At 47.8% G+C, this 21484-nt stretch overlaps 1 protein-coding gene across 1 annotated transcript in view; it reads right to left on the reverse strand.

Annotated features, from left to right (window-relative positions):
• Positions 1-21484, reverse strand: part of LOC135542082 (leucine-rich repeats and immunoglobulin-like domains protein 1) — a 54622-nt gene that overhangs the window by 4452 nt on the left and 28686 nt on the right. The window contains exons 8-17 of the mRNA XM_064968729.1: positions 20700-20843; positions 18745-18825; positions 14579-14650; positions 14020-14091; positions 13725-13888; positions 12953-13291; positions 8761-9042; positions 1165-1593; positions 911-1042; positions 468-725 (exon numbers count right to left, since the gene is read on the reverse strand). Coding sequence (XP_064824801.1) covers positions 468-725; positions 911-1042; positions 1165-1593; positions 8761-9042; positions 12953-13291; positions 13725-13888; positions 14020-14091; positions 14579-14650; positions 18745-18825; positions 20700-20843 — 1973 coding nt within the window. The remainder of the gene's footprint in view (positions 1-467; positions 726-910; positions 1043-1164; positions 1594-8760; positions 9043-12952; positions 13292-13724; positions 13889-14019; positions 14092-14578; positions 14651-18744; positions 18826-20699; positions 20844-21484) is intronic.

The following is a 21484-nucleotide window of genomic DNA, read 5'->3' on the forward strand; positions in this document are numbered from 1 at the left end:
TCCTCTGTGAGTGTGGCAGCGATGGGAACTCAAGGCTGTTTTTCATTTTTACTTAAGGTGGGAGGTATCCTACCAACTACAGTAGAATACACTCTCAAATATAGGCCGCAGACTATCCATCATGTTCCCTTCATGGTGATTCATCATGGCAGGGTCATCTACACAACTAAGGGCTCCAACCACATCCTGTCCTCAACAGTGTGGAATAGGAAGCTCGCTCTGGGATCCTCAGTGGCGCAGCGGTCTAAGACACATCTCAGTGCTTGAGGCATCACTATAGACACTTTGTTTCGATTCCAGGATGTATCACAACCGGCCGTGATTGGAAGTCCCATAAGGCAGCACAGAATTGGCCCAGCGTCGTCTGGGTTTGGCCGATGTAGGCCGTTATTCTAAATAAGAATTTGTTCTTAACTGACTTGCCTAGTTAAAGGATGGTTAAATAAAAATAAATGTAAAAAAAATACCTTTTCTGTTGTGGTGGTTTCTCTGCGATGTAAATTCAGGGGGAGAGGAATCCCTTCTGACTCCGTTGGGGGTCCCGTTGGAGAGGGGTTCCGTATCCACCCCTAGGGGTACAGGTACACTGTAGTCCATGTGGTGGGGGTGTTGTTGGTACTCCAGGCCTACAGGTCCCAGCCCCTGGGTGAGATAGTCGAAGTCTGTCTTGGAGTAGCTGTTTCCGTTCTCCATACACTCTGTACACACTACAGCCCCATTGTAACCTACACCAGCAAATAAAGAAAACATCATTATTAAGGCGCCTAAACTTTCCCACAATTCTGTGAATTTAGAGTAGACGTAAAGCAAACATTCCCTGATGTTAGATAAAAAAATTACTGAGCGGTCCAGTAGTTCAGTCATGGAGGAGAATTGGAAGTTCATATGGGAACCAAGCTGAAGACTTTACCTGTGTTGTCTATGTGTCCGTTGAGCGGAGGTCCAATGCTAGCCTCCACGCGGATACACACGTCCTGGCGCTCCGAGAGGGTCCCCTGGGAGGACAGGTAGCTGGGGACGTCCGGGGGCACAATTGTCTCATCTGGGAGAGGAGAAGAGGGGACAGATAACATTAGCACCAGCACAAACTACAGTCAACAACAGAAAAAGGATGGTGAACAGCCATTTCCTGTGATAACTATAACTATATGAGAGCCCTCTCACCGGTGTTGGTTACGCTGCACTCGTCGCTCTTCTTGCGCGTCTGGTAGATGATGCACACCCACACCAGCGAGGTCACCACGATGCTGGTCACCACAGCGATGACGATGATGCCCATAGTGACGGTGCTGGGGCCGGACGGGGTGACGCAGCCGGTCTGGCGGACACTCAGCTGGCTGTGGCCGCGCTCTGTGCCCAGCGTGTTAGACATTACGCACGTGTACCTGCCAGCGTCCTCTAGGGCGGCGCTGCCGATCACCAACAGCTGGTTGCCGGGGGTGAAGTGGTGTCGTTCGGAGGAGCGGAGGGGCTCGTCGTTCCTCAGCCAGGTGATTTTGGGTGGGGGGCTGCCCAGGGCCTTACACTGCAGGGCTACAGTCTCCCCCACCACCACACTATGGTCCTCCAGCTCTTGGGCCAGGTGGGGCGTCTCTGTAGACGGGAGGGAAAGGTCAAAGTCTAATAATCCCACGAGCGCAGATCATTCCCAACTCTACTTATTACTTTAAACAACATTTTGACAACTGGTGATCGTCCATCACATTTTGTTCAAGTTGATGCATTAATGTACACTACTGGAATAGAGCTGAACCCTGTGTTTCCCAGATAACTTCTCAGCAGCGTTACCACTGAACAGTGTGTCTTATAGGGGATTCTTGTGTAGTGACGTCGGGGACAACCGTAGCATTTTAACTAATTAGAAACTTCAGCTAACACAAGAGTTTTGCAACTACATAGCATGTCAGTTAACCTTTCCCCTAACCCTTTTCCTAACCTTAACCAAAGGTTAACTACGCAAAATATCCTAACCGCTACGTCAATTCTCCTAAATGCTACATTAAATATCCTAACCCCTACGTCAATTCTCCTAAATGCTACATTAAATATCCTAACCGCTACGTCAATTCTCCTAAATGGTACATTAATTATTCTAACCGCTGCGTCAATTCTCCTAAATGCTACATTAATTATTCTAACCGCTGCATCAATTCTCCTAAATGCTACATTAATTATTCTAACCGCTGCGTTAATTCTCACAAATGCTAATGACGCAAAACAAGCAGTTCGGGCTGTCAATGACAGTGAGCATATTGTGTACATAATTCTAACGAGTTGAGGCGCGTCCAAAATTGAAAGACAAACGCAACACTGTTTTGTCAATCACCTATCAATTATCACATTGGAATCAATTGCGCGAGGTTAAATGTCCTGTTAAAACTAACAACTCAAAAACCACACGGAACCTGGGAATAATGTGTAAATCACTGGTTAGGGGACATTTTGTTGAAAACAGTTAGCTACATTTTGAAGTGTTGCATTTTGATTCAAGTGCGTCACCAACGCAGTAAGTGTAAAGCAACACTTTTCTTGTTAATCACTTCCATCAATTTCACACTGAAATCAATAGAACAGGGGGAAATGTTGTTTCGGTATAGCGCTGTTTAAACTAACACTATTCAAAGGCCACAAGGACACTTGGAATAACCTGTAAATGGTTGGTTAGATAAGAACTTGTAGAAGGCTTCTATCTATATTTTGGAATGGCGGCTGTTGATTTTGGGAGGCTGCCATTACGGAAAATAAAACAAATGACTTTTTCTGTTAGTTGATTTCAACGAATTACGACCCGCCATCAACAGAATATCAACAGTGACAACGGTTGGCTGCTTTTAAGTGATAATTAGACTTTCCCATCCATGTATTTTTATAGAGAGACCACCCAGATGTATCCATTCCATTTGAGAAAGAAAATGATAGCTAAGTTCTAAGACCTGATATTGTGTCATCGTGTTGAATATAAACTTCTATATCCCCCCAATTAGGTCAAACTGTCAGCTTGTGTAATGTAGTAACAAATACTGTCCACATGTAAATATGTGGACAGTGTGTGTGTGTGTGTACAATAAATACACACACACACGAAGTCGGAAGTTTACATACACCTTAGCCAAATACATTTAAACTCAGTTTCACAATTCCTGACGTTTAATCCAAATTAAAAATTCCCCGTCTTAGGTCAGGTAGGCTCACCACTTTATTTTAAGAATGTGAAATGTCAGAATAATAGTAGAGAGAATGAGTTATTTCAGCTTTTATTTCTCATCACATTTCCAGTGGGTCAGAAGTTTACATACACTCAATTAGCATTTGGTAGCATTGCCTTTAAATTGTTTAATTTGGGTCAAAAGTGTCAGGTAGCCTTCCACAAGCTTCCCACAATAAGTGGAGTAAGTTGTGGCCCATCTCTCCTGACGGAGCTGGTGTAACTGAGCTAGGTTTGTAGGACTCCTTGCTTGCACACACTTTTTCAGTTTTGCCAACACATGTTCAATAGGTTTGAGGTCAGGGCTTTGTGATGGCCACTCCAATATCTTGACTTTGTTGTCCTTAAGCCATTTTGCACAACTTTGGAAGCATGCTTGGGATCATTTTCCATTTGGAACACCCTTTTGCGACCAAGCTTTAACTTAATGACTGATGTCTTAAGATGTTGCTTCAATATATTCACATAATTGTCCTTCCTCATGATGCCATCTATTTTGTGAAGTGCACCAGTCTCTCCTGCAGCAAAGCACCCCCACAACATGATTCTGCCAGCCCCGTGCTTCACGGTTGGGATGGTGTTCTTCGGCCTGCAAGCCTCCCACTTTTCCCTCCAAATATAACGATGGTCAAACAGTTATATTTTTGTTTCATCAGACCAGAGGACATTTCTTCAAAAAGTACGATCTTTGTCCCCATGTGCAGTTGCAAACAATAGTCCGGCATTTTTATGGTGGTTTTGGAGCAGTGGCTTCTTCCTTGCTGAGCGGCCTTTAAGGTTATGTCGATATAGGACTCGTTTTACTGTGGATTTAGATACTGGAGGAAACCGGTACAAAAGTATCTTCACAAGGTCCTTTGCTGTTGTTCTGGGATTGATTTGCACTTTTCGCACCAAAGTACATTCATCTTCAGGAGACAGAATGCGTCTCCTTCCTGAGCGGTATAAAGGCTGCGTTGTCCCATGGTGTTTGTACAGATGAATGTGGTACCTTCAGGCATTTGGAAATTGCTCCCATGAATGAACCAGACTTGTGGAGGTCTACAATTTTTTTCTTGAGGTCTTGGCTGATTTCTTTTGATTTTCCCATGATGTCAGGCAAAGAGGTGCTGAGTTTGAAGGTAGGCCTTGAAATACATCCACAGGTACATCTCCAATTGACTAAAATTATGTCAATTAGCCTATCAGAAGCTTCTAAATCATTTTCTGGAATTTTCCAAGCTGTTTAAAAGGAACAGTCAATTTAGTGTATGTACACTTCTTACCCACTGGAATTGTGATACAGTGAAGATTAAGTTAAATAATCTGTCTAAACAATTGTTGGAAAAATGACTTCATGCACAAAGTAGATGTCCTAACCGACTTGTCAAAACTGGTTGAAAAACGAGTTTCAATGACTCCAACCTAAGTGTATGTAAAGTACTGACTTCAATTGCACACACACACACACACACACACACAGAGAACAAAAGTACTGTTGGTCCCATGTTTCATGAGCTGAAATAAAAGATCTCAGAAATGTTACACATGCACAAACAGCGTCTCAATTTGTGCACACATTTGTTTACATCACTGTTAGTGAGCATTTCTCTTATGACAATATAATCCATCCACCTGACAGGTGTGGCATATCAAGAAGCTGATTAAACAGAATAATCATTACACAGGTGCACCTTGTGCCGGGGACAATAAAAGGCCACTCCAAAATGTACAGTGTTTTCACACAACACAATGCCACGGATGTATCAGGTTTTGAAGGAGTGTGCAATTGGCATGCTGACTGCAGGAATGTCCACCAGAGTGGTTGCCAGAGAATTGAATGTTCACTCTACCATAAGCTGCCTCCAACGTCGTTTTAGAGAATTTGGCAGTATGTCCAACCGGCCTTACATCCGCAGACCACATGTAACCACGCCAGCCCAGGACCTCCACATCCGGCTTCTTCACCTTCGGGATGTTTCAAGACCAGCCACCCACACAGCTGATGAAACTCAGGAGTATTTCTGTCTGTAATAATAATTCTGATTGGCTGGGCCTGGCTCCCCAGTGGGGGTGCCTGGCTCCCAAGTAAGTGGGCCTATGCCCTCCCCACCCATGGTGTCGGAGGGGATGGCTGCCGTTTTACGGGCTCCGAACCAACTGTGCTATTTTGTGTGTTTCTTTGCTTTGTTTGTAACTTACTTTACACATAATGTTGCTGCTACTGTCTCTTATGACCGAAAATAGCCTCTGGATATCAGAACAGCGATTACCTCGAACTGGACAAAGATTTTTTATTTAATGAGTCCGACGCGAACCATATACTGTTTGTACCGGGACCAGGTCTAAATCCCCATCATTCGCGTGAAAAAAAGACGCAGGTACAGGGGACGGAGATCGGGGTGCCAAGTGAGAATTTGTCAGCGAGTGGTTAATGCGGGCCTACCATCCTTTCTATTGGCCAACGTGCAATAACTGGAGAATAAACTGGATGAGCTTCATTCAAAACGCAGACAAACAAATCTATCCTCCTGATTCCTGCTTACAATCAAAAACTAAAGCATGAACTACCAGTGACTCGTCCAATACGGAAGTGGTCAGATATCGCGGATGCTACGCTACAGGACTGTTTTGCTAGCACAGACTGGAATATGTTCCGAGATTCACCCATGGCATTGAGGAGTATACCACCTCAGTCATCGACTTCATCAATAAGTGCATCGACGACGTCGCCCACAGAGTAACCGTACGTACATATCCCAACCAGAAACCATGGATTACAGGCAACATCCGCATCGAGCTAAAAGCTAGAGCTGCCACTTTCAAAGAGTGGGAGACTAATCCGGATGCTTCTAAGAAATCCCGCTATGCCCTCAGACAAACCATCAAAACAGGCAAAGCGTCAATAAAGGATTAAGATTGACTCCTACTACAATGGCTCTGACACTCATCGGATGTGGCAGGGCTTGAAAAATATTACAGACAACAAAGGGAAACCCAGCCGCGAGCTGTCCAGTGATGCAAGCCTACCAGACAAGCTAAATGCCTGTTATGCTCGCGTCGAGGCAAGCAACATTGACCCATGCATGAGAGCACCAACTGTTCCAGACAACTGTTTGATGTGAACAAGACCTTTAAACAGGTCAACATTCAAAGGCAGTGGGGCCAGACGGATTACCAGGAAACGTACTCAGGGCATGCGCAGACCAACTAGCAAGTGTCTTCACTGAAATTTCCAACCTCTCCCTGACAGTCTATAATACCTTCATGTTTCAAGCAGACCACCATAGTCCCTGTGCCCAACAAAGCGAAGGTAAACTGCCGAAATGACTACTGCCCTGTAGCACTCAGGTCTGTAGACATGAAGTGTTTTGAAAGGCTGGTCATGGTCACATCAACATCATAATCCCGGAAACCCTAGACCCACTCCAATTTGCATACCGCCCCAACAGATCCACAATCTCAAATCGCACTCCACACTGCCCTCTCTCCCCTGGACAAAAGGAACACCTATGTGAGAATGCTGTTCATTGACTACAGCTCAGCGTTCAACACCATAGTGGCCACAAAGCTCGTCACTAAGCCAAGGACCCTGGGACTAAACACCTCCCTCTGCAATTGGATCCTGGACTTCCTAACGGGACAGGTTGTAAGGTTAGCCAACAACATATCTACCACACTGATTCTCAACACCGGGGCCCCTCTGGGGTGCGTGCTTAATCCGCTCCTGTACACCTGTTCACCCATGACTGCATGGCCAAGCACAACTCCAACACCATCATTAAGTTTGCTGACGACACAACGGTGGTAGGCCTGATCACCAACAACGATGATACAGCCTGTAGGGAGGTCAGAGACCTGGCAGTGTGGTGCCAGGACAACAACCTCTCCCACAATGTGAGCAAGACAAAGGAGATGATTGTGGACTAAAGGAAAAGGAGGTCTGAACACCGCCCCATTTACATCGACCTGGCTGTAGTGGAGCGGGTCGAGAGTTTCAAAATCCTTGGTGTCCACATCAACAAGAAACTATCATGGTCCAAACACAAGACATTTGTGAAGTGGACACAACAACACCTTTTTCCCCCAAGGAGACAGAAAAGATTTGGCATGGGTCCTCAAAAAGTTCCACAGCTGCACCAATGAGAGCATCCTGACCGGTTGCATCACCGCCTGGTAAGGCAAATGGTCGGATTCCGAGCAGAAGGCGCTACAGAGGGTATTGCATAAAGCCCAGCACATCCCTGGGGCCTAGGACCTATATACTAGGCGGTGTCAGAGGAAGGCCCAAAACATTGTCAAAGACTCCAGTCATCCAAGTCATAGACCATTCTCTCTGCTACCGCATGGTAAGCGATACCGGGGCGCCAAGTCTAGGTCCAAAAGGCTCCTTAACAGCTTCTACCCCCAAGCCATGAAACTGCTGTACAATTTTTTTTAAATGGCAACGCGGACTATTTCCATTGACCCCCCCCACCACCCCTTTACACTGCTGCTACTTGCTGTTTATTATCTATGCATAGTCACTTTAATAACACTACCTACATGTATAATTTACCTCAATTAACTTGAGTGACCTGTACTCCCGCACATTGTCTCGGTACCTGAAGCCCCTGTATATAGCCTCATTAGTTATTTCATTGTGTTACTTTTGATTCTATTTTTTACTTTATTTTGTAAAAGAAAATCTTGAACTGCATTGTTGGTTAAGGGATTGTAAGTAAGCGTTGTATTTGGTGCATGTGACAAATAAAATGTTATTTGATGTTGGGTTTATACTTTTGATCAGTATATCTTAATTTAGGATGATAGTAAATAAAAATAAAAGATTCCTCACTAGTTTAACCATTTAGAGATTTTAAAAAAGGCTCCTAAGCACAATTGAACCAGGCTCTCTACAGTGTCCATAGGTCTGTGCAGCAGGCTGAACGTTTGATGCCCCTACTCTTAGACAGAACACTTTCCCTCTGAGCAGGAAACAAAATGATTAAGAGATCTCACTTCCTACTCTCCCACCCTCCTTCCCCCTCTGTCCCCTCCCCACCTCTTCAGACAAGGCCTCAGCTCTGAGCTTTCCTCATACATGACTAAACACTACAAAGCAACTCCTGCAGGCTATTGCTCTCTCATATCCTGTGAGGTGTTCTGCACTACGCCAGTACGACATACAGTGGTGTAGACCAAGCCCTTACACATCCACAGTACTTGACAATGTAATCTCAACTAGCCTCAGTCCTCACACTTCCAATAGAAGCCCCTCCAGGAGAACTGAGGCCTCCACCCTGAGAGAAGGGTAACAAACACTCCTCTGTGAAGTCCCCCTATCCCACCCTCCCCCATCTGACCCCTACCCTGACCTCTGACTCAGAGGAAGGCCACAGCTGCCAGAAGCCATTCATTCTTTGACCAAGGCTGACCAGTTCACAACTGGCTTTAGACCAGTTTACAAGTGTTCATTTTTAGTCGGAAGTCGTATCTATATTATGGTCACCTGAACCATGAATCCTCAAACATTGTAAAGGGGTGTGGGCAATTTTGTCAGTAGGTGTAGGGCATGGCCAGCAGTCAAGTCCTACCCAGCACGATGAGAGAGGCGTTGGCAGACACGGTGCCCGCTGTGTTCTTGGCGGTGCAGCTGTACACGCCCATGTCCTCTAGCTTGACGTCCATGATGAAGAACACGTCATCGTCAGGCATCACGTGCATCCGCCGCTCGCGTGCCGCCGGGAAGTCCGTGCCTCCGTCCTTTTGCCAGGCGATCTCAGGGGTGGGGTGGCCCTCGGCCGCACACTCCAGCTTGGCAGTGGTGCCCGTACGGATGGTGTTGTCTCGAGGGGTCTTCACAAACGTAGGCATGACTGTGTGGGAATGGAGATGAGACACTTGGTTGGCCACAACAGAGAGAAATTGGAGGTTAACACAACAGCTACATAACAGTTCCTCCCATTTTGCAATGGAGTGTAGATAAAGTATGGCAGTTTTTAAAAAAAAAGGACATTTCCTGCAATTCTACACATTTTGTAATTACTTATGCCATGTTCATATGATATGTGAGATTGACTAACAAAATTAATGAGCACTGAATGTGTGCCCAGTTGGTAATTAAGTGATGATTAGGTCTACTACAAGGTTTAGATAGCTGGACTACCTTACTTAGCAATCCCAACAAATATTAGCTGACATGCGCTAATTGAGTGACTAACAAGTGGAAAACTGCAATACTACATTTTGAAATGGCACCTTGTGTCGTCTACTTCTCAACAGTAAACTGAGAGCATTTCTATTTGTATGTTTGGGGGTCGGGGGCGCCCTAGCAGCCTCAGGGCCATACGCACAGTGGTCTGCATATAGAGAGAGGCCGCTCTGCTATCATTGCATAGAAGTTAAATTGGGTTGGGGAGATGGCTTGGGAGAGGGTTTCATTTGGGTGGGCAGGTCAGCCAGGAAACCAAACTCCAGACTGCCAGCAAACAATCAGTCAGCATCGGTTAGCCTAACTGACAGGGTGTGTAATATATGGGCACTGACAGCACCACAACAAGCCTAAATCAATTTGTTAGAAATTCCACCCTGAGAAACTCACACAGAGAGAAGCAGAAGGACAGAGAGTGTGAGACTTTGTTCAAGCTAAGAATTACCACTAATCTCATTCTGCCCTGTTATGGAGTTAAATTGTGCAAAATATCTACAAAATCAGCACATTACAGAGGGGAAATTATCCAAACACACACACAAAACAAACCAGGGCTGTCCCAGAAAACAAGAAAAATAAAAACTTGGTCGCCCGAGAGTCACTGTTCTTTCGACAAAACGATTGGTCAAAATGTTTAAACGTATTTGTCCATATACAGGGCATTCAGAAAGTATTCAGACCCCTTGACTTGTTCCACATTTTGTTACGTTACAGACTTATTCTAAAATTGATTAAATGTTTCTCATCAATCTACACACAGTACCCCGTAATGACGAGGCAAAAACAGGTTTAGAATATTTCGCAAATGTATTAAAAATAAAAACAGAAATACATTATTTACTTAAGCATTCAGATTATTTGCATTAATACTAAAACTGAGCTCAGATGCATCCTGTTTCCATTTATCATCCTTGAGATGTGTCTACAACTTTACTAGAATCCACTTGTTGAAAACTCAATTGATTGGACATGATTTGGAAAGGCACACACCTGTCTATAATTTCCCACAGTTGACAGTGCATGTCAGAGCAAAAACCAAGCCAATTTTCCAATTTTCCATAGAGCTCCAAGACTCTTCCTAGAGCTGGCTGCCCGGCCAAACTGAGCAATCGGGGGAGAAGGACCTTGGTCAGGGAGGTGACCAAAAACCCGATGGTCACTCTGACAGAATTCCTCTGTGGAGATTGGAGAACCTTGCAGAAGGACAACTATCTCTGCAGCACTCAACCAATCAGGCCTTTATGGTAGAGTGGCCAGACAGAAGCCACTCCTCAGTAAAAGGCAAATGACAGCCCGCTTGGAGTTGCCAAAAGGCACCTAAAGACTGACCATGAGAAAAAAGATTCTATGGTCTGATGAAACCAAGATTGAAATCTTTAGCCTGAATGCCAAGCGTCACGTCTGGAGGAAACCTGGCACTATTCCAACGATGAAGCATGGTGGTGGGAGCATCATGCTGTGGGGATGTTTTTCAGTGGCAGGGACTGGAAGACGAGTCAGGATCGAGGGAAAGATGAAAGGAGCAAAGTACAGAAAGATCCTTGATGCTCCAGAGCGCTCAGATCTCAGACTTGGGCGAAGGTTCAACAGGACAACGACCCTAAGCACATGGCCGAAACAACGCAGGAGTGGCTTCGGGACAAGTCTCTGGATATCCTTGAGTGGCCCAGCCAGAGCCCGGACTTGAAGTTGATCAAACATCTCTGGAGAGACCCGAAAATAGCTGTGCAGTGACGCTCCCCATCCAACCTGACAGAGCTTGAGAGGATCTGCAGAGAAGAAACTCCCCAAATACAGGTGTGCCAAGATTGTAGCGTCATATCCAGGAAGACTTGAGGCTGTAATCGCAGCCAAAGGTGCTTCAAGAAAGTACAGAGTAAAGTCTGAATACTAAATGTGATAGTTTTTTATTTTGAATACATTTGCAAAAAAATTAAAAAAAACTGTTTTGTGTGGATTGATGAAGAAAATCTAAAATTTCTTAAAATAATAATAATTTAAGGCTGTAACGGAAAAGTAAAGTGGTCCGAATACCTTCTGAATACACTGTGTATGGGATGATGTATAATGCCAGGCATATTTAACAGTCAGGCGATTGATTATGGACCTAATTAAATTGGGGTATCCTCTCTCCTCAATTTTCTTAGACAATTAGGTTAAGGCAAGGGCTGTTTCCTCTTCTCTGCTGCCTCCGCCACATTGTTCTCAGTCCAATATGATGGTTAACGTTGCTATTATGCACATAGTAATACAGGGAAAGGCGCCAATTCTATGGCGGACTGATGAATATGTTTCAGAACCGCGGACAGCGGCCGTATCCAATGTGGGAGAAAGTGCATTTGTTATATAGTGATATTAGATTTATTAGTGTTGCACCATTATTTTTACATAATAGAACCATATACAACTCCAACATCACGTCTTAGAGCAGGAGTGGGCAATTCCAGCCCTCGAAGGCCTGATTGGGGTCACAGTTTTGCCCCAGTTGATTAATCAGCTGTGTTTGCTAGGGATGGAGAAAAATGTGACACCAATCAGGCCCTCGAGGACTGGAGTTGCCCACCTCTGTCTTCGAGTGACGGACTGTGACATCCCGTAGCCTCCGCAATGGATTAGTCCACAGAGACAGGCGCGAATTAGACAGGTGTCTTGTGCACCATGCAGCTGCTCGTCTAAAGAAATCTTAGTTGACCAATAGCCTACCGACCAAGCAATCGACCAGTCAACTAAATGGGGTCAGCCTTAACACAAACACTGCTGCCACTCACGGTTTATTATCTATGCATAGTAACTTTATCCCTACCTACTGTACATTAACAATTAACTCAATTAACCTGTACGCCCGCACATCAACTCAGTATCGGTACCCCCCGCATATAGCCTCCACATTGACTCAGTACCGGTACCCCCCGCATACAGCCTCCACATTGACTCAGTACCGATACCCCCCGCATACAGCCTCCACATTGACTCAGTATCGATACCCCCCGCATACAGCCTCCACATTGACTCAGTATCGATACTCCCCGCATACAGCCTCCACATTGACTCAGTGTCGATACTCCCCGCATACAGCCTCCACATTGACTCAGTGTCGATACTCCCCGCATACAGCCTCCACATTGACTCAGTATCGATACCCCCCGCATACAGCCTCCACATTGACTCAGTATCGATACTCCCCGCATACAGCCTCCACATTGACTCAGTGTCGATACTCCCCGCATACAGCCTCCACATTGACTCAGTGTCGATACTCCCCGCATACAGCCTCCACATTGACTCAGTATCGATACTCCCCGCATACAGCCTCCACATTGACTCAGTATCGGTACCCCCTGCATATAGCCTCATTATTGTTTTTGTATAGTGTTACTTAAAAAAATTAAAAAACTTTAGTAAAAATGTTCTTAACTCGGTTTTCTTAAAATGGCATCGTTGGTTTTAGGACTCGTAAGGAAGCATTTCACGGTACGGTACCTGTTGTATCCAGCATGTGTGACAAATAAAACTAGATTTTTAGATAAACCAGTCATACAGGGAGACCGTTAACCCTTCAGGGCCTGGTAGCGTACCGTTGACAGTAAGGCGGGCCTTGGTGGAGTAGGAGGAGCCAAAGTGGTTGGTGATGATACATTGGTATCGGCCCTCGTGGGCGAAGGTCACATGACGCAGGTGCAAAATGGTGGTGTACTCCATCACCCCCCCGGCCTCGTGCACCGCCCCGTGGTTAGCGCGCAGGTGGGCGAAGTTCTCCACCTCAGCATGACGGAGCAGCTCCTGGTCTTTGCGCCAGGCGAAGGTCATAGGTGAGCTGCTGCTGCTGGCTGCCGTGCACGTGAGGCGCACGTCACTACCCAGAACCGTCACGGTGGTCTCTGGCTGCAACGTGATCTGGGGCTTAGGCAGGTCATCTACAGGAGAGAGAGAGACGGAGGGAGTGGAGAGACGGAGGGAGTGGAGAGACGGGGGCAGTGGAGAGACGGGGGCAGTGGAGAGACGGGGGCAGTGGAGAGACGGAGGGAAGACAAGAAAATGAGATAAGCATTATTCTTTGTAACCAAATGTTTTATCTCAGTGACAGAAGATATATACACAAAAGTCTAGTTTAAACACAAACACACAAATATAAAGACAAACAAGGATTAGCACATCGTAGCTCAAGCAAAGACACACTACATCAAGACATTTAAGGAAAATCACACAAACATAAACAAATACACACATATACTGTAAACACCCCGAGCTGGAATGTAAAACACAATCTGGTCTTAGCTGCTGCCTGCACTGTGTCAGACAGAAAGCAACTGTACCCCCCACACACACACACACACACACACTACTCACCACAGACAAATCTCTCTGGTGGAGCCTGGAAGACACTAGTACCCTTCAGGATTTCGGGGTGGACACAGGTAGCCTCTACGCCAGTCTGTAGCCCCCGGGTCATTAGCCACTCAGGGAACCAGTTGAGCTGACAGTCACACAGGAAACTGTCACTCTGGATGAGTCTGGGAGAGGAGGGACACTGTTAGGGCTAACGACTTCTATTCACTCTCTTTTATAGACGAGCTTTGATCTGTACATAATTCACTTATTCCATGACTGCAACTGTAAGGTGTATTCATCATTGCGGACTCACAGGTTCCTGAGGCTCCTCATCTTGCTGAAGGCCTCTGGCTGGATGGAGCGTATGGCGTTCTCTCCCAGGTTCCTGTGGTGACATTAAACAGAGGGCTGCCTGTCAGCACTGACAGAAAGGGGACATTGGTACACACACAGCTGTGTCACCGCCAGCCAGGGATCGATGTGCCTTTCTTTATAAGGGCTTATTCTTTATAAGGGCTTATTTTAAACAAGGTGCAAAGATTCAGGCATCACAGACCAAGGATACTCAGCTTTTCAATCACTTTTTTCCTAATGGCCAGAGCCTGTTTAAAGTAACGGCCAGAGCCTGTGAAGGGACTTATATAAATTCCATTTATTCTACGAAACTGACCATATGCTCAATAACTTTGTTCCCCTGCACCAGGAAAAAAGGCCAAAGTTGAAGCTGCCTCTAACGAGAGGGAAGCAGCTGGCCCCACAAACTGCCCGTCTTCTCCTTTTCCAAAGATGCTATTAAATTGCTAGCAGCACTCTCAGGCAGCTACTTTTGGCAGCCGATCTCGGGGTCGCGCAGTGCATTGTGGGATACTCACAGGTGCTCCAGGGCCTCCAGTCCTGAGAAGGCTTTCTTGGCCACTGACTTGATCTTGTTTCCAAACAGAGTTCTGCAATTTCCAAACATGAAGGGCGCCGATAAACGGGAGAGAACACGGGGGAGGGAGAGAAAGAGAGAGGGGAGAGAAAAAACAGGCACAGAGAGAGAAAGAGAGAGGATGAATGGGGTAAGGGGAGGGAAGGAGAAGAGGGAGAGAAAGGCACAATTAGTGGGGCTGAATCTGATAAGAGCAGAGGATTGAGGTATTGGAAATCCGAACTGTGTGGAGATTAGGAGGGTGAGGGACTCGGCCCTGCTCTGCTTTTCAAAGACCACTTTTATCTTTATTTGAATTTAATAGCGATGACAGGGGGGAGCACATGAAAAGCAGGTTGTCTCACTGAGGGACAACACAGCTTGTAGAATAATAAAAGCAGCCTTGTCAAGGCCCGGTTCAAGCAAGGAACACGCAGCATGCCCCCTTCTGGGGGTCTAATCTGGGCCGCTCTTCAAAAGACACCCCTCTACCCTCCCTCTCCTGCGCTTCCGTCCCTCCAGCCTTCCTCTCCTCTCTCCACCTTCCTTCCCAGGAGAAGCGGGTGGACACAGGAGGCTGGTTCGGAGTTCAGACCCCTGCATGAGAACACTTCAATCCAGTCACGCCTCCTTTACTCTCCCCCTCTATTATGGACCCACCGACAATCTACACTGTGCAATGTAAATACAAATCATGTTTCAAAAACCATTGGGAGTGCATCTGTTTGGTTACCATTGCCATTGGGGTAGATGAGCCAAGACTCAGATGCGTCTTCTTAAATTCTATCCAAAATTGTCCAAGCTGAACATTCTCAGATTCCTGTTGGTAATCAGGTGTTCTTTAGGACAGCCAGGGACCCAGGGTCTTGGGGGACTCCAGGCAGATGACTGGTCATGGACAGGACCTGTCAACTCCTGACAGATGTCACACCTCTGCTCAGACCTCTACTGACCGCCACATCAGCCAGAGCCCCGTGGTTCTGGACCCTACACAGGGAGACGGGCTAAACAGGACTCTACTGACCGCCACATCAGCCAGAGCCCCGTGGTTCTGGACCCTACACAGGGAGACGGGCTGAACAGGACTCTACTGACCGCCACATCAGCCAGAGCCCCGTGGTTCTGGACCCTACACAGGGAGACGGGCTGAACAGGACTCTACTGACCGCCACATCAGCCAGAGCCCCGTGGTTCTGGACCCTACACAGGGAGATGGGCTGAACAGGACTCTACTGACCCCCACATCAGCCAGAGCCCCGTGGTTCTGGACCCTACACAGGGAGACGGGCTGAACAGGACTCTACTGACCGCCACATCAGCCAGAGCCCAGTGGTTCTGGACCCTACACAGGGAGACGGGCTGAACAGGACTCTACTGACCACCACATCAGCCAGAGCCCCGTGGTTCTGGACCCTACACAGGGAGACGGGCTAAACAGGACTCTACTGACCGCCACATCAGCCAGAGCCCCGTGGTTCTGGACCCTACACAGGGAGACGGGCTGAACAGGACTCTACTGACCGCCACATCAGCCAGAGCCCCGTGGTTCTGGACCCTACACAGGGAGATGGGCTGAACAGGACTCTACTGACCCCCACATCAGCCAGAGCCCCGTGGTTCTGGACCCTACACAGGGAGACGGGCTGAACAGGACTCTACTGACCGCCACATCAGCCAGAGCCCCGTGGTTCTGGACCCTACACAGGGAGACGGGCTGAACAGGACTCTACTGACCACCACATCAGCCAGAGCCCCGTGGTTCTGGACCCTACACAGGGAGATGGGCTGAACAGGACTCTACTGACCGCCACATCAGCCAGAGCCCCGTGGTTCTGGACCCTACACAGGGAGATGGGCTGAACAGGACTCTACTGACTGCCACATCAGCCAGAGCCCAGTGGTTCTGGACCCTACACAGGGAGATGGGCTGAACAGGACTCTACTGACCGCCACATCAGCCAGAGCCCAGTGGTTCTGGACCCTACACAGGGAGACGGGCTGAACAGGACTCTACTGACCGCCACATCAGCCAGAGCCCAGTGGTTCTGGACCCTACACAGGGAGACGGGCTGAACAGGACTCTACTGACCGCCACATCAGCCAGAGCCCCGTGGTTCTGGACCCTACACAGGGAGACGGGCTGAACAGGACTCTACTGACCGCCACATCAGCCAGAGCCCCGTGGTTCTGGACCCTACACAGGGAGACGGGCTGAACAGGACTCTACTGACCGCCACATCAGCCAGAGCCCCGTGGTTCTGGACCCTACACAGGGAGATGGGCTGAACAGGACTCTACTGACCACCACATCAGCCAGAGCCCCGTGGTTCTGGACCCTACACAGGGAGACGGGCTGAACAGGACTCTACTGACCACCACATCAGCCAGAGCCCCGTGGTTCTGGACCCTACACAGGGAGATGGGCTGAACAGGACTCTACTGACCGCCACATCAGCCAGAGCCCCGTGGTTCTGGACCCTACACAGGGAGACGGGCTGAACAGGACTCTACTGACCCCCACATCAGCCAGAGCCCCGTGGTTCTGGACCCTACACAGGGAGACGGGCTGAACAGGACTCTACTGACCACCACATCAGCCAGAGCCCCGTGGTTCTGGACCCTACACAGGGAGACGGGCTGAACAGGACTCTACTGACCGCCACATCAGCCAGAGCCCCGTGGTTCTGGACCCTACACAGGGAGATGGGCTGAACAGGCCTCTACTGACCCCACATCAGCCAGAGCCCCGTGGTTCTGGACCCTACACAGGGAGACGGGCTGAACAGGCCTCAGTACAGAGGAGAACAACACCTCACTGGTAGTCACTGCATTTCCATCAAACTTATCTTCTCTTATTTCCAACATCATTTTGCACATCTAGCCATTTACATAGCCTTTCCTTCCAATCACATTCTCTTCAAGTAATCACATTCTGGTAAAAAAACAATACTAGAATGATATCACCCCAACAGATCTACATTCAATACATTAATATATTTTAACTCCTAAAACAAAAATGGGAAAATAGTGGTTGTTGTGAGAGCACAAGTTAACCGAGAACAAGCTAAGAGCACAAGTTCTCCCATGTGGGGATACTCACAATCCGATTTGGGAGGGACATATTGTGTGTGGAGGACACGGATGTCCCTCCCCCTCCCTCTTTCTCTGTGTTTTTTCCCAGGGTTGGTGAGTGTTGTTTTCCGGTGGGATGGAGGGATTGTGCCAGCGTTGGGCTGCGGAGGGACGCTCCACTACACCACTGGACAAAAGGGGCGGGGAGACGGGCCAATGTGGTGTTTGATGTTGATGACCGAGCCCGCCCCCCAATTTCACCCTCTCTCAGTCCCTAACAACAGGCAGGCAGGGCCGTGGAGCAGAGAGAGAGGAGCAGGGCTAGAGACGGAAAGACCTGCTGAGGATCATCCCCAGTAGGCCAATAGAAAAGCCCTTTCAATAGGCTAGCAATCACACAGGGAACAGCCTTGGTTGGACACCAGCTTTTACATAGGATTGTTTAGGCCCCAGTATGTTAGGACTCTATGTTTATGGTGGTTGAGTTTCTTCATCCTTTAACTAACATTTGACATTGAGTCTAGATGCTGTGATTAAAAGGTTACACGCGAGATCCCAACAAATTGACATAGTTTAACCAACAAGTGAAGGCAGTTCAACTCCCACCAACAGACAACCTCTGAAGTTGGACACAATAGCAGTTTAGAGTTTGGTAAACCGAGATGAAAACCAGATTCAGGCTTGTTTCAAGTTTCAAGCCAATTGCCAATAGAATGTCAATCTGCAAGCTTCATGAAAAAGCCTAATAAAACTCAGAGCAGCTCTTAAAGTCATCTCTCAGTGTTATACTTCCAAATGACGTGTGGGGCCCGGAGGGTAGCGATAGAATGGAGCTCGTCCTGTCTGAAGCCAGGTCTGGGAGAACTCGATATAGACAGTGGCAGTGGACAGGCCTCAGAAGGGAACTATGGAATTGCAGTAGAAACCCCTTCACTCTGGACTGAAGGAGCTGTCCACAGAGCTGCATACAATCCCCTACCAGTGGCAGGTCAGCCAGCTCAAAGGGACCGATTCTGAGTGGGAAGAGGAGATGAGAGAAGGAGGGGGGATACTCACAGCTTGTTGAGGCTGTCCAGTCCAGAGAAGGCCCCATTGGTGTCCTCTATTGTGCCTGAGATGTCATTATGGTCCAGCTCCCTGTAGAGAGAGAAAAAAGAGGGGATAAGGTAGATCGAGGAGGAGGAGAGCAAAACAGGCCTGCCAGAGCTGAAGCATGGTGTAGCCTTGGCAGAGGTTACCCCTCCAACCGCCCCAAACCCTCTGCACCTGGTCTAAAGAGCTAGCCTCTCTCCTGCTCTGCTCTGCTCTGCCAGCCAAGCACATTCTTTCCTTTGTGAGGAGGGAGGTGAAGGCACAAAACCCAACGCAGGCAGAATCATGTATAATTCATGACAGCATGGAGAGATTGGCGGGCACACATTGCCTTTGGATACAGACAGTCAGCGCCTGAGTGTGGTGGCAGGTATGGCAGTCCCAACACAGACTCAGAGCCTAATGAGTATGAAGAAAGACCTTAGTCATGCCCACGCTGAGCCAGAAAGAGACTCAATAAAACAACAGCTTTCACTTTGAGTCCACCGGGAAGTTTCCAAACACATGTTGAATGCAATTAATTAGCTTTCCTGACACGCTACCTCGAACGGCTGAAGTCATCTGGGCCTAAGGACCCGTTTGAATAATAATTTAAAACAAAAAAACAACAGCCGAACAAAGACATGAGTCGCCGCTCTATCGCATGCTTTGTTCCCTGTGCCGACTTTCTTTCAAACTCTGAGAATCCTGTGAGTCTGATGGTCACCCACAGCCCCTCCCAACCTCTCCACCCTTCCCTAATCCCCTTCGGTTCCTTTTCCTCCATGGCCGGACTCGGCTGCCAATTTCCTATTCTTTCTGGCTGGCTGAGCGTGAAAGGCCGGTGCCTTCTTAATGCAGGCAGTGGCCGCGGGCCCCTGAGGACTGACCCCCCGGCGGAAAGGCTCGACGTTTCTGGGCATTCACACCCACCGCGAACCTCCAGCCCCACGCCTCTACGGCCAGCAGCGCTACCCAATTAAAGCTGCCTCAGCTCCCTTACAGCCAGGGCCCGCGCCTACCCAGCGCTTCACTGATTAGATTAGACCTGCCTCAGAAAGAGAGGGAAGGAGAGCGAAGAAGAAATGGGGTGAGCATAATGGGAATAGGAAGTAAAAAGAAGACTGCAAAAAAAGGGGGGAAAGGGTACGAACAGGCGAAACAAAGCAACCAAGTAAGAAAGGAAAGAAAGAGACCAAGAAAGAAAGGAAGAAAGAAACAGCATCAGAGAGGGGAGCCAAACAGAGGGCCTCTCACACAGCTGAACCCCCTCCCCCCAGCCCAACGCTCCCTCTGCACTAGCAGAGAAAGGCCTGTATATGGCTTGTCACCCCACTGTGAGAAAGCAAAGGCCCGACTCTTTTCTCTGACTCTCTGGGAAGATCCCGGGCCAAAAAGACGTTAGTAGAAGGCCTTCGCTTTCAGGAAGCCTCTCTTTCCGCCTGTTCAAAAGTCTGTATAGAGGGTGGGGGGGGAAGAAGTCACTCTCCCATACTGCTTTTCACTGCTCCGTTTAAAAAAAGGCAAGAATCTCCAGGGAGACAAATGACAGGGAACACATGTGCATCCAATATCGATGGGAACCAACGGTCCAAACAAAGAGGGAAGACGAAAACAGACGCACCAAAATAAAAGTTCTCACAAACTAAAACCGTGACAATAGTGACGCATGCACACCTGGTAAACAGATACACATTAATATTACATGGACACAAACTAGATCTGTTTTGAAGCAATGGTCTAAAAAACAAACAGCAGCTAAACTCACTTTCTGAATGGCTCCTGAGGGGCTTAATGAAGCTATATTGAATATTGAATCCACATGAATACATTTGCAGATGCCAATATTGTATTGTTCTTAAATGAGTCACATAAGATAGGTCTACAGTGTGGAACCATTAGGTGTGTGTGCTCCAGGAGCAGTCAGGAGGAGGACTTACAGGAGGCGCAGGGCCTTGAGGCCCCTGAAGGCCCCCTCGGTGATGTGGCTGATGGCGTTATGCCCCAGACGGAGGGTGTGGAGGTCCCCTAGCACCGCTAGGCTGCCCTCATCCAGACGACTCAGGTTGTTGTAGGACAGATTCCTGCAGGAGGAGAGGAGAGCGAGATACATACGGTATAAGGCTTGGACCAGAAGGACAAGTTGGCACAGCACTACGGTAACCTAACCTACCCCACGTCATTATTCTCTACTTTATATAGCTTTATTCAATGTCTTTGTGCCTCTGGATGTATTTTTCCACTGTGGCGTCAGCTCAATATCTGTTCATCCACAGCAGTTTCCTATCATGCTTGATAAGGAGTCAGAACACAAACCATTTAAAATGCATGTACATTTCCGGTTGGACAAATGGACACTTCTCAAGGCATCTTTTCCCAGAGTTATGGTCTTGTCTAAGTAGGTACACGGCGTGTCCGTGGTGATAAATATGGCTTGTTTATCAGGGAGCGTGTTCAAATGGTCTGTTGTGTGAGTGACTGGGCTTCGCCTCGCTGAGGGGGTCTAGGGTGGTCAGTCATGTGTGGTCAGTCTCTGTGATGCACCGTCAGGCAGGCTGCAGTCTCATCCGGAATGTAATAACCTGTAGGTCATAAAGACGGCTTCTCTGCTACACCAGAGGGCTAACCGAGCCACTGTCCTCCGGTATCCTTCTGATATCACAGTCATCATGGCCCCGCTAATAAAATCATATAACCCCGGTCTCGCACTGAGTCCAGTGAGTCG

This window comes from Oncorhynchus masou, chromosome 6 (assembly GCF_036934945.1).
Source record: "Oncorhynchus masou masou isolate Uvic2021 chromosome 6, UVic_Omas_1.1, whole genome shotgun sequence".
In the NCBI taxonomy this organism is placed as follows: Eukaryota; Metazoa; Chordata; class Actinopteri; order Salmoniformes; family Salmonidae; genus Oncorhynchus; species Oncorhynchus masou.